General features: G+C 42.4%; 1 protein-coding gene across 1 annotated transcript in view; it reads right to left on the minus strand.

The window, feature by feature from the left end:
- TMEM26 (transmembrane protein 26) overlaps nt 1-10579 on the minus strand; it is a 60319-nt gene extending 49740 nt beyond the window's left edge. Inside the window, exon 1 of the mRNA XM_056795918.1 lies at nt 10175-10579. Coding sequence (XP_056651896.1) covers nt 10175-10365 — 191 coding nt within the window. The 5' untranslated portion in view covers nt 10366-10579. The remainder of the gene's footprint in view (nt 1-10174) is intronic.
- Nucleotides 10580-12992: the final 2413 nt, after the last annotated feature.

Consider the following 12992-nt stretch of genomic DNA (forward strand, 5'->3'; position numbering starts at 1 on the left):
TGAAGCCAATACACAGTATTGACTCCAAGAAGAGTTTAAAAAAAAAAAAAGAGGATAGAATTAAAATCAACTCCTTTAATTTTACAGTACACCAAATTTTTCTTCTTCTAAAGCTGATGGACAAACTTTTATCCTTAAAACATTGGAAGAGCCACAATTCTTTAGATGGTCATAGGAATCAGTGTTTCGACCCCCTATTTCATGTAATCCGTGTTGTAGAGATGGAGGAAGCCTCAGAAGCCGTCTAGTTCAACCCCTTCATTTTAGAGCTAAGAATACTCACGCCAATGTCTGTCAAGTGACTTTCCCAGTATCACAAAGGCAGTAACTGTTGGAGATTCAAATCCAGGTTCTCCGGCTCTGGCCAGTGAATTATACTGCCCTACTGCAAGATGGCTATGATATTTATTCTCTTTGGTTTTATTTGTTTGGTTTTTTAAAAAGAAAATAGCAAGGCATCTTTTTCTAAGCCACATATAGAAAGGATCTTCTATTTAATAGGACAAATTCTTTATCTATAGATCAATACTGAGAATCACTGCCTCTCAGAATATGAGTGGGGACAAATGCTCACGGTCAATCAATACCACAAAAGCAGCGCCTGTAATAAATCCAACAAGTGGTCCTCTGGCCTCTAATTAAAGACTTCATGGGAAGAGAATCTTTGATGCTTTAAGGCAGCTCATTCCACTTTAGGGTAACTTAAATTGTAATAAAGTTTTCCTGACATCAAACCTATGTAAAAAATAGACTCGAATACAGGACTACAATCCCCATGAGCCTTTGCTCCACTTCCCCAGAATGCCTTGTAATCTCACCTGGGCCGAGATCGAGAAGATATTTAAGCAAAGGCTTTTGAAGGGTTTGGCCTTTTTTGGACTTCCGTTTTTGGAGCAGAGAGGTCTCTTCCATGATGTGAGGTTATTTTGTCTAGGCCTCTGGCCTAGGCACATGTTTCATACTTGTATATTCTTAATCTTTAACCTTTAATAAACCTCTAAAAAATATATATTCCTTGCAGAGAGAAACTAATTTCTACCTGCCTCAGTCTCCCCCAATCCCCTAAATTTTAATCATTACAGTTTGGCGACCACGAAGGGATAAAGAACTTTCAGTCTTCTGATTTCTTTTCTGATCTTAAATTCAGTTTTAATAGCTAGTACCTAGAAAGCGGCCCCGCCGCTTCCTGCCTGCAGCCTGCAGCCCTGATCGTCCTCACCTGGTACCTGGTCCCGGCCTTGCCCACCCCCGCAGCCGCTCCTGCTCCTGGCCTCTCAGCGGCCCGCTGCCTGCCTATTTCTGTGCCCCAGACCCAGGAGCCCGACCCAGCAGGCTCATCACCCAGATCCTCGGAGCAGATCGCTCAGGACTCATTGCGACCAGCTGGTAACAGTATTGGCCACGTGGGCGGAGGGGAGAGACCAGAGGGAAAGGAGATTTTCCCTTAGGCTAAGCCTCCACGTGGCTGGGGGTATTGGCTGCAGGGGTATCAGAGAGGGGAAAGAGAGAAAAGACTAGAGAGAAGAAACAGACTTTTCAAACAGAAACCTAAAAAGCAATGGGCTGTTTAAAAGGATTTTTGACTCTTCTGGCAATTTCATTGATTTTACCTGCCCGTCTGGGAGCAGACTCAGCCCAAAGATTCAACTTTAACTTTGGGGAGGAAAATGGGTGGCCCCTCGAACTGGAAGCCAGGCCCAGGGACCGGAGGTCTCTAGCTAAAATCTGGCCTCCGATGCTTCCCAGCTGTGGGGCCCTGGACGGATCCCTTGAACTCCATAGCCTAGCCTTTACTACTCTGCCTTCGGACAATAGACATTTAAATGGATAAATAAAAACAAACAAACAAAAAAAAACCCCAAGGAACTTTGAAGAGACTAAAGGCTACATTCTAAGGCATTTCAGACTCTAATGGTTTATAAAATTATCTGTATTCTATTGCATTGTTTTGTTTAAGGTTTAACTTTGTGATTTTAAGTTCATATATTACTGGATTCAATATTATTCTGCTTGAACTGAAGGTTGATTGAATGTATTTTGAATGTACTGAGTTTTGAAATTCTGTTGTTTTTCCCCTATAACTGTTGAACAAATATTGTTGTGAATAAGCCCATATATGAAAAAACAGTTTTTTCTATTTTGCTGAGGATAGATGGACTTCAGAACTGGTTATAATTGTATTAACAACCTTTGGAATTTTAATGTGCTAAATACCTCAAATGATTTGATTTTAAGGGTTTTTTAAATATGATTTTTGGAATTTTAACAGTCTGGTTATTTTTGCCTGCCCCTACCACGAGGTAAGGCCCATTCTAGTAGCTGAAGTGAAATGTATTTTATAACCCCCAACCTTCCCACATGTGAATGGAAGTTGGGCAGTTAATTTCAGGGCATTTGTACCCTTGGGAAAAGCCTCCAAGAACAAGGAGCACCCCTTTATTTATGCTCTTCAGCTCACTATTTTACTTGCACCAGAATGATATATAGATTTCTTGATTATGTTCTTAACCCAAGATGAGTTTTACTTTGTTTTAAAAAAAAATATGTTTAAATACCAAGGTTGAAAGATTGCTATGTTTGTAAAAATTGTGACAAATGTCCATCAATTCATAGGTTTTAAAAATGTCATACAGCAACTTATGTGAAATATGAAAGTGTGTTTGTTTGCTATTGTAATTAATTGGGCTATTGAGAATTTTGGGGATTTTGATATCTACATAGTTGTACTACTGTATTTTTAAAGATGAAAAAATTGTTAACCTTGTTCAATTCATTTGCCTTCTACTCACAGTGATCATGGCCAGATACAAAGAGGAAATGGATCTCATTTTTTGGTGAGAAAGCCTTGCATATCTCTTGCCAATTGATTCATATACCTCATACCTCAGCCATGCATCCCTAACTGATTCTGAATCTTTCAATCACCCACAACACGGGGGAATGTAAAAAAAAAAAATCATTATTTAAATTGCAAAGTTTAAATTCCTTTTGAGAAGAATTTTAGGTGAAGAAGATGCTACCTCTCTGAATTCAGAAACTGAACTGTTGGAGAAGCCATCATGAAGAAGCCTCCAGACCACAAGTTGCACAAAATTGAACTTTGGGTGTGGTTGATTGAACATTTATTTGTATGTATACTTTCATGCCAAAGGGGACTGCCCCCTAACGGCTTTTTGTCAATGTGTTCAGAAATTATTGGTTTTATTATTTTTTCTCTTATCCTCACACTATTGTAATCTTTTAAGTTTATTATGTTTTTATGATCCTTTTGGGGAAAAATTAATTTTTCCACAAATGATCACACGGGGGGATGTAAAAAATAGACTCGAATACAGGACTACAATCCCCATGAGCCTTTGCTCCACTTCCCCAGAATGCCTTGTAATCTCACCTGGGCCGAGATCGAGAAGATATTTAAGCAAAGGCTTTTGAAGGGTTTGGCCTTTTTTGGACTTCCGTTTTTGGAGCAGAGAGGTCTCTTCCATGATGTGAGGTTATTTTGTCTAGGCCTCTGGCCTAGGCACATGTTTCATACTTGTATATTCTTAATCTTTAACCTTTAATAAACCTCTAAAAAATATATATTCCTTGCAGAGAGAAACTAATTTCTACCTGCCTCAGTCTCCCCCAATCCCCTAAATTTTAATCATTACACCTAGTTTTAGCAACTTCTACCTATTATTCCTGGTTCTTCCCTCTGAGTCCAAATAGAATAAATCTAATCCCTCCTCCACAAGGCAGCCTTTCAAATACTTGAAGGAAATCATGATGGCCCTACTGAATCATTTTTTCCCTCCAGACTAAATAACCAGTTCCTTCAACCAATCCCTCTTATGTCATGGATTCAGGTCCCTTCCCCACACTGATTACCGTTTTTGGTCACTCCCCCATTTCTCAGTGGCCTTCCCAAACTGTGGAACCCAGAACTGAACACAAGACTCTAATGAAGGAAGAGTATGGTGGTGTCATCATCTCCCAATCTCAGCCCTTTTTAATGCAGCCCAAGGTCTTGCAAATTCCACTATCCACCACATCACACTCCTGACTTGCATTGAGTTGGCAGCCTATTAACCCTCCCAGAAACTTCTTTTTTTCCCCACAACTGCTATCTCTCCAGGCCTCCCCCATATTATACTTGTCAAATAGTTTTTTTTTGTTTCCAAGTGCAAGACTTTATATTTATCCCTCCTGATTTCATCTTAATAGATTCAGCTCATTACTCTAGCCTGTCAAGATTGTTTTAGATCCTGACACTGTTAGCTATCCCTCCCAACTTCGTGTCATCTGCCAATTTGATAAGCATCCCATCTATATCCAAGTCACTGATTTTTAAGAGTCACGTTAAAATACGCATGAGCCTGTGCACTCGTGGATCCCTGGGGAAATTCACCGGAGACCTCCGGACATGTTGACACAGAATCGTTAACACCTAGCATTTCTTGAATACATCTAATTGGGCACCCATCTCATCCATCTCTCGCCATCTTCATCATATAAATCAAGGGAGGAATTTAGGAAAAACCTTGCTAAAATCTAGGTAAACTTATCCACATGAGTCCCCTCACTTCATGGATCCTTCCAAAAATGGAAATGAATTTAATCTTGAATGATCTGCTCTTGATAAAGGCAGTGATGCTCTCACTGCCCTCTGCCCAAAGACATCACCTCCTCTTTGATTCTATGGTTTTCCCAGAACCCCAAAGCAAAGTCACTGGTTTCAAGACTTGTTCTATTTCCCCCTTTTTTGAAAATTGGTACATTCGTCTTCTAGAATCTTGGATTTCATAGCAGTAGGCAGTCTTTTCAGTGGCCCAAATCTCAACTCTCAGTGAGTCAACAAACATTTACACTAAGCCCGAGGGAGAAGAGAAAAGGCAAAAACATTGTTCCTTAGGCCAGTGGCTCTTGTTTATTTTGGGTCATGTCTAATGAAGCCTAGGGACTCTTCTCAGGATAATATTTTTAAAGGCAGAATAAATAATAATAATCATCAAATAATTTATATATGTATTATATAACAATTAATAATTTAATAATCATTAAATAATTCATATATTTATTATATAATAATTAATAATTTAATAATACAAATAAATAAAGAATAAATAAAAATAAAATACTGAAGGCTACAAAGAAAACCAATTAGATTAAATAGCTATCCACATATTTTTAGTTATCAAAATATTATGGAGTAATAGAATTAATGGCAGGCCAAATAACCAGTAATGATGAGCATAAAGTAATATTCTGAGACAACTGCAACAAATGTAATGGTAATATGAAAATGTCTATGATTTCCACCAGTGATAAAATCTCAGGTATTGGCTCAGAACTGAAGCGAAAGCCCAATTTCAGTTTGGGAAAATAAAGATATAATTTCTACCCCCTCCACGTTCATGGTCTTCCTAAAATATATCCATGGACCCCACTGGAATTCTCTGAAACCAGGTTAAAATCCCAAGGTCTAGAGCTTATCAGACAACCTTCCTGAATTTCTGCGCCCCCAAATTTCACCACCTGCTCGCTGGCTTTCCTACGACTCAGAAATTGTACTTAAAATTAATGAGATGGGTCCTCAGTCCCTCCAAGGACACCTAACTGAAGCTGTCCCAGCTCACTAGAGGCAGATACTTTGCTGGCACAGTTTTTAAAAACCCAGAATTGCTTCCAAACCATTAGGAGGCACTGGAGGAGGACAAGAATGGATTTAGGTAATGTAAAAGCGAAATAAATGCAACAAGTTAATTAAAATAACCCTGGATATGGCTTTCGTCCAATCCTTTCCCAAATCTCTGCCGCACGTCCTCAGGTGTGCTTCCCTCCCTCTCCCTCCATATCATGAGTTTTAATAAATACTTAGCAGAATGTGCGATAAAGTTGCACTTTAAAGGAATTGTTTTTGCAGGCTCCATTGTACTTGGGAAAATGAGTAGAACTAACAGTTACAAACAGGCCACTTTGAAGCCATTTGTAAAATCTCAACCACTGGCTTAAAAAAACATTGTATAAACCAATCCAATAAAATAGAAACAAAGAGAAAAAAAGGCATTGAAAGATGGCTGAACACAGATGAACTACATTGGTCAATCTTGGTTGCAGGGAAAAGAGAAAGTGAAACATCTTCTTGGGGTGGGAAATGGGAGCAAAATGTGGTCCTTCTATCCTCTCATTTTACAGATGAAAAGCCTGAAGGCAGGGAAGTTGTGACTTGACCAGTGTCACGTAGGGAGGAAGTGATAGGCTTGGGATAGAAATCTAAGTCCTGGACTCTAAATGTCATCCTTATCCCAAAGGCAGTTTTGCTTCCTTTTTTTTTTTCCTTTTTCAAAAGGGAAGGAGTTCAATGTATTTCTCTGTAGGATGGAGGAGGTAGTGTTATACTAGTTAGAAATAATCAAGGATTAGGGCGGCCAGATGGCTCAGTGGATAAAGAGCCAAGCCTGGAATTGGGTGGGGGATCTGGTTCCATATCCAGCCTCAGACACTTCCTAGCTGTATGACCCTGGGCAAGTCACTGAATCTCAATTGCCTAGCCCTTGCCTTCTGTCTCAACCATTATTACTGGGACAGAACGGAAGGAGTAAAAAGAAGAAGAAAGAACCAAGGATTAAAAGAAGAAAACACATGGATAAAACCTTAAAATTTTAAGAAAGACTCTATACAAACAAAGCTTAAAGCCTACATCTGGGCTAATTCAATCTGTTTTGCTTGGTCATCCTGAATGATTAGACTGGCTGCTTCCCACAACAAGAAAATGACGCTCTTTGTTTCTGCAGCATAAAATCCTTCTATGACTTCTACTCAAGTGAAAGGGACTAACTTCAACTTGCTGACTTTATTCCAGTTTCTGATACTTGCTGTCTCCAGGTTTCTCTACTTGCTTCAAAGGACAATGTGTACAAGGGATAGAAAAGGAAAAAAAAGGAATAGATGTTAAAATTGAAAGTAAAAAAACAAACAAAAAACCAGGTCTCACTCACAGACCACTAACGCATGACGGATGGGGAAAAAACGCAAGCTTCCCCCAAATGCATGCTGGACTCCAGCCAGTAGTTTGGTCATCACTTTTGTTTCCCACCACTGGCTCCTCTGTCAACTGTGAATGGGGACCTCAGCCAGAACCAGCTATTCATAGTGATGTGCTGGATGGAAAGATGTTCGGAAAGGCCCTACCTAGCCACAACTTTTTGATATAAATGAATAAGAATACAAGATCCTAAATCCTAGACGTAGAAAGAGCCTTGGACATCAACTAGACCAACCTAAACATTTTTACAGATGGGGAAACTGAGGTCCAAAAATTTGCAGTGATTTACCTAGGGGACATTGGTAGTAAGTAGCAGTCACTAGTATCAATTAACACTCAAGCTCTTCTCCCAAAGGAAATGAGCCACCAAGTCCTTTTGATTGTGGATTTTTGGTTTATTTATTTTATTTTATTTTATTTGCATCTTCCAAAATCAACCGATTACTGTTAGCAGGTCAGCTCTACATTGTATATGCTTCTGCTAAAGTCTTAATTCTCCTCCTGCTAGAAATAGTTCTCCTCTGCTGTTAGTCAAGCACTTTGCAAAGACAAAATCAATGTTATATATGACCTACGTGAGAAAACACGCATCCACACGCACTCACACCTGTTCCTTCTCATTTGTTTTCTTAACCCTCTGACTTGTTTATGAGCTAATTGCATTTCTCTATCAGGCATTATATATGAAGATAAAGCTTTGATTTGGAACTTAGAAGACCTGAGTTCAAGTCTCAGCTCTGCAGCTTTGTGACTTTGGGGAAAAATCACTTAACCTATCTGGGTTTTCATTTGTAAAATGTGCCAGATGGATGAGGTGTCTTGATGAACTGGCCCTTCCAGTTCCGAATTTATGATTCAATGTAATTCTACCATAATGGATCCGAGGCCCCAGGTTCTTCACTGGTCAGCTGACCAAAATGTAATAACCTATTGTTACTTGAAAGGATGATCTGAGAGCCACAGTATTAGATCAAATCCTGAAAATGTCTTGGGATGGCACCTTGTTCTAGAAAATATGATCACACAAAGTAAAATGGTCCACTTCAAGCTGGCAAGCACATAAGAGGTTATCCAGTCTGGTCCCCTTATTTTGCACTTAAGGGAAAAAGGAGTTTAAAAAGCCCAGCGACCTACTCAAAGAGACACAGCTAGTGCCGGTAGTAATAGAATTCAAACCCAGATTCTTTGACTCCAAACACAATTCAACTCACATTTTCTCTCCTACCTTATCTGTCATCCCAATTAGCCAAATAAATAAATTCCTGCGGCATTCTCTTATATCATATGGATTGGTTATTAAATATTTACTTCCTTTAAACTTTCAAAATGTAAAAACCATGGGTGAATTTTCATGGAATTTCAGGAATTAGGGGTTGATTCCCCCTCCCTCCATTTCCAGAGTTTTTGTTTTCCATTATTCTTAAATATTAAATAGATTACAGGCATATGAATATATTTTTCAAGTTTAACAGTATTTATAAAAATCCTTCAAATGGTGGGCATCTTAAAACTCTGAAAAAGTCTAGGATGAAAATCAATTGCAGGGGTAGTCACAAAATTTGTTCTTAATCCATTCATTGCCACTGAAGAACTTGAGTTAAGTTGTAAGAAGCAGGAGATATTGTAGGGTGCAGCCAAATGGGAAGAAAGGAGAGCCAGGCTCCCTGGGGGAGAGAGTAAACCAAAGGCTCAGAGTTATTCTGCTATGCCTGACTGAGAAAGTAAAAATCCCCAGCAATATCCAAAGCGACACAAGCCTGATCCCCAGAGGCAGACACAGGGAAGCCTGGGATAGCCAGTGCCCAGTGGAGGACTCTGCTTGTGCCCTCACTCAACTTCCTAACCCTAGCTACCTCCTTAACCAAATGGTTTCCTCTTGTGGTTTCCTGCTATCCAGCTGATTTTCAAGAGTTCAAGAAGGAAAGAGTAGTAGATTCAAGAGAGCTTAAGGAAAGGTGGGGGTTAGGAGGGAGAGAGACAGAGACAGAGACAGAGAGAGACAGAGAGAGAGAAGGAGGAAAAGGAAAAAGGAAAAAAAGGAGAGGAAAGGATAAAAGCAAAGAGGGAGGAAGAAAGAAATGAATGGGAGGAGAGGGAAGAAAAAAGAGAAAGAAGGTGAGATTGAGAAGGGAGTAGATTGAGAGGGGAGAAGAAGGGGAAGAGAAAGACAGAGATGAGGGGGGTGAGAGAGAGAGAGATAGAGAGAGAGAGAGAGAGACAGAGAGAGAGAGAGAGACAGAGAGAGACGGAGACAGAGACAGAGACAGAGACAGAAAAAGGAGGAAAAGAAAAAAGGAGGGGAAAGGAGGAAAGGATAAAAGCAAAGAGGGAGGAAGAAAGAAATGAAGGGGAGGAGAGGGAAGAAAAAAGAGGAAGAAGGTGAGATTGAGAAGGGAGTAGACTGAGGGGAGAAGAAGGGGAAGAGAAAGAGATGAGGGGGAGAGAGAGAGAGAAAGCAGGAAAAGAAAAAAGGAGGAGAAAGGAGGAAAGGATAAAAGCAAAGAGGGAGGAAGAAAGAAATGAATGGGAGGAGAGGGAAGAAAAAAGAGGAAGAAGGTGAGATTGAGAAGGGAGTAGACTGAGAGGGGAGAAGAAGGGGAAGAGAAAGACAGAGATGAGGGGGGTGAGAGAGAGAGACAGAGACAGAGACAGAGACAGAGAGAGAGACAGAGACAGAGACAGAGACAGAGACAGAGACAGACAGAGACAGACAGAGAGACAGAGAGACACAGAGAGACACAGAGACAGAGAGGCAGAGAGAGAGGGAGAGAGGGAGAAAGGGAGGGAGAGAGAGAGACTGTAAACTTAGGAAACAAGCATATCCAAGTCCTCTTCTTCGTTTAGCAGGGGCAGAAGCAGCCTCTTTCCCTGCAACAGTGACTGCTCCCCGCCCCACCCCAAACACTTGCAGAGACCTGGGTCCTGGAGCTCCAGTCTGTACCCCAGGGTTGCCCGCAATCTTCACCCCACCAAGATGTGAGAGTGAGGTGGGAGAGCCAAGGTTGCGCGCCACCGCGGCGTCCAACTGCGTCTCTAGTCTGGGAAGCTCCGGTGGGAACTACTGGTGTCTCGTCCGCCCCGTCCCGAGCCATGCTGGGGCTAGCTGCTAGGGGGCAGTGAGAGGCGCGGAGGGAATTGGGGGCTCACCCAGGGTAGCCTCGGCCGCGGCGCCTTTTGAGCGTCAGTGCGGTCTCCAGGAGGAGCGGGAAGAGCAGCAGCGCTAGCATCCAGAAGCGGGGATCCCTCTTCACCTCTGTCACCCGCCAGAAGCCCACCAGCGAGTGAAGCCCGAAGAGCAGCCTCGTGGCCAGCGCATTGAATAGCACCATAGGCGCCATAGCCCAGCAGCCACCGCAGCTGGCGGTCCCGCTCTGCACTCTGACACACTGAAGGGCAGACGGATAGGTGCGCGCACCGACGGAGCGGCCCCGCCCGCCGTCGCCACCGCCTACCTGGCCACCTCCCGCCGGGACAGTACTGACCCGGGCCGCAGCCTTTCTCTTCCCTGCAGCAGCCGCCGCTCCTGCAGCCGCCGCTGCTGCCTCAGCCGCCGCAGCCCCGACGGCTCGTTATAAGCCCTGGGCGCGCTGCTCGCCCCTCCCCTCCAACTTCCTGACAACTCTTTGGGAGCCAGTGACACACACACGCGCGCGCACACACACACGCATGCACACACATGCACACACGGGACAATCAGAATGGAGCCTTTCCAGGGCGCGCTGGAGTCGGCTTGGCTCCGAGCTCCTGTACCCCACCCCAAAGCCTGTAGCCAGCTGCTGCTGCTGCTGCCTTACTGATCTCCACTGGGGTCACTCCAGAGCCCCTGAGTCAGCCTGCCTGGCCCTGCCCAGGCCAGCACATTGCTGAGGAGCCCGGGACCCTGGGGCTCAGCCACAGGCCACTGTCACATCCTCAAGCATCCACTCCAGGGGACACCCAGACCAGATACAGGGGTGAGCACTAGATCTAGTAGACAGAAAGAGGGTCGCTGGGGGCCGCTGGGCTCTGTATGATCTAAGTACTTCTGCTCTTTCTCAGGTTCCCACAGCCCCAAACTTCCCCCGGGCCACGATGAGTTCTCTTCAGGTGAGGGTCACTGTCCTGGAAGCTACAACATGTAGATCCCTTGAACAGTTCTTTCCCCCTCAAATATAGCGGGTGTAGGGGAAGTAGTACCGGGCCAGAATCCTAGAATGGAGACTGGGACCCCAGATCTGCTACCACATGCAATCAATCACCAAACGTTGATTAAGGACCTATCTTATACGTTCTAGGCACTGTGCCAGGGGGAGGGAAAGAAAGAAAGAAAGAAAGAAAGAAAGAAAGAAAGAAAGAAAGAAAGAAAGAAAGAAAGAAAGAAAGAAAGAAAGAAAGAAAGAAAGAAAGAAAGAAAGAAAGAAAGAAAGAAAGAAAGAAAGAAAGAAAGAAAGAAAGAAAGAAAGAAAGAAAGAAAGAAAGAAAGAAAGAATTAAGGAAGGAAGGAAGGAAGGAAGGAAGGAAGGAAGGAAGAAAGAAAGAAAGAAAGAAAGAAAGAAAGAAAGAAAGAAAGAAAGAAAGAAAGAAAGAAAGAAAAAGAAAGAAAGAAAGAAAGAAAGAAAGAAAGAAAGAAAGAAAGAAAGAAAGAAAAGAGGAAGGGAGGGAGGGAGGGAGGGAGGAAGGAAGGAAGGAAGGAAGGAAGAGAGAAGTGAAACAGCTGGAACTGTTGAAGAGCAGGGTTGGAGGAGCAGTGCTACTTACAGAGTATAGAAAGGTAAGCTCCTTCAGGGTAGTCTGTCTTTGTATCCCAGGTGCCTACCATGGTCCCTGGCACACAATAAAAGGGTGCTTAGCTATATATATATATATATATATATATATATAGATAGATAGATATAGATAGATAGATAGATAGATATAGATAGATATAGATAGATAGATAGATATAGATATAGATATAGATATAGATATAGATATAGATATAGATATAGATATAGATATAGATATAGATATAGATATAGATATAAATGAGGGGGCTGGGTTAGATGATTTCTAAAGTGCTTTGATCCTCCTGGAGTTCTCAAGAAAGCTACCTCCACTTGCAAAGTGTCTGAAACAAAGTGACTCAATGATAATGGAGAACGGAGCAAAGCTAACACAGGTAAGCCCCCAACCTTCCAAGAGACCTCTCTCTTCAGACTGAAGAGGCAAAATAAAAAGGCTCATTTGGGATCTTTCCCCACCTCCACCCCCAAATCTGAGAGGTCCTCATGCCAAAGCATTTGCCTCTAGACTCCAGGAAAACAAATCATGACCAAAGAAAATTCCCTTTCAGGGTTCCTCCCCCCAAATTCTGTCCTAAACCCTCCATCAAATTCTGCAGACTTTTAGAATCTTACCGGTTCTTTCTATTATCTGGCAACTTGGCCAGTTGTTTTTATCAGTCTCTCAAGAAGTCATCTCAGAGGGACAGTACCCAGCTCTGCTGTAAGGGACTTCCAACTGCCTTCATCTGAGTCTCTTTCTAAAGGGGGCAGTCACCAGGTCTTGCCTATCATATTGTTGAAAAGTGAGTGACGGTGTCCCTGAAAAGAAGGCTCCATTTAGTTTGGAAAGGGAGGGGGGGAAATCATTTCATCTACTTCAGTTAAAAATGTTTTTGACAGGGTAAGCTTTGTCCTTTGTGTGAGTGAGTTTTGGAAGGGGCTGGCTGGGAATCAAAGTGGGGACAGAATTGTAGGGGGAAAAAAGTTTTTCTTTGGTCTAAAACTGTTATTGCATCAGTACAGGGGACTCCTGGAATGAAAATTCCCTCCACTAACACAGATCAACAGTGACTCTAAGATTTGCCTGGGTCCTTAACAGGTACAGTAACTTACCTAAAGCCACACAACTAGTATGGGTCAAAAATATGACTTAAATCCAGGTCTTTAAGATGCCAAAGCCATCCTTTTATCATCTGAACCATTCAGGCTCTCCAGAAACTATA

The sequence above is a fragment of the Monodelphis domestica genome, chromosome 1 (genome assembly GCF_027887165.1).
Source record: "Monodelphis domestica isolate mMonDom1 chromosome 1, mMonDom1.pri, whole genome shotgun sequence".
Lineage (NCBI taxonomy): Eukaryota > Metazoa > Chordata > Mammalia > Didelphimorphia > Didelphidae > Monodelphis > Monodelphis domestica.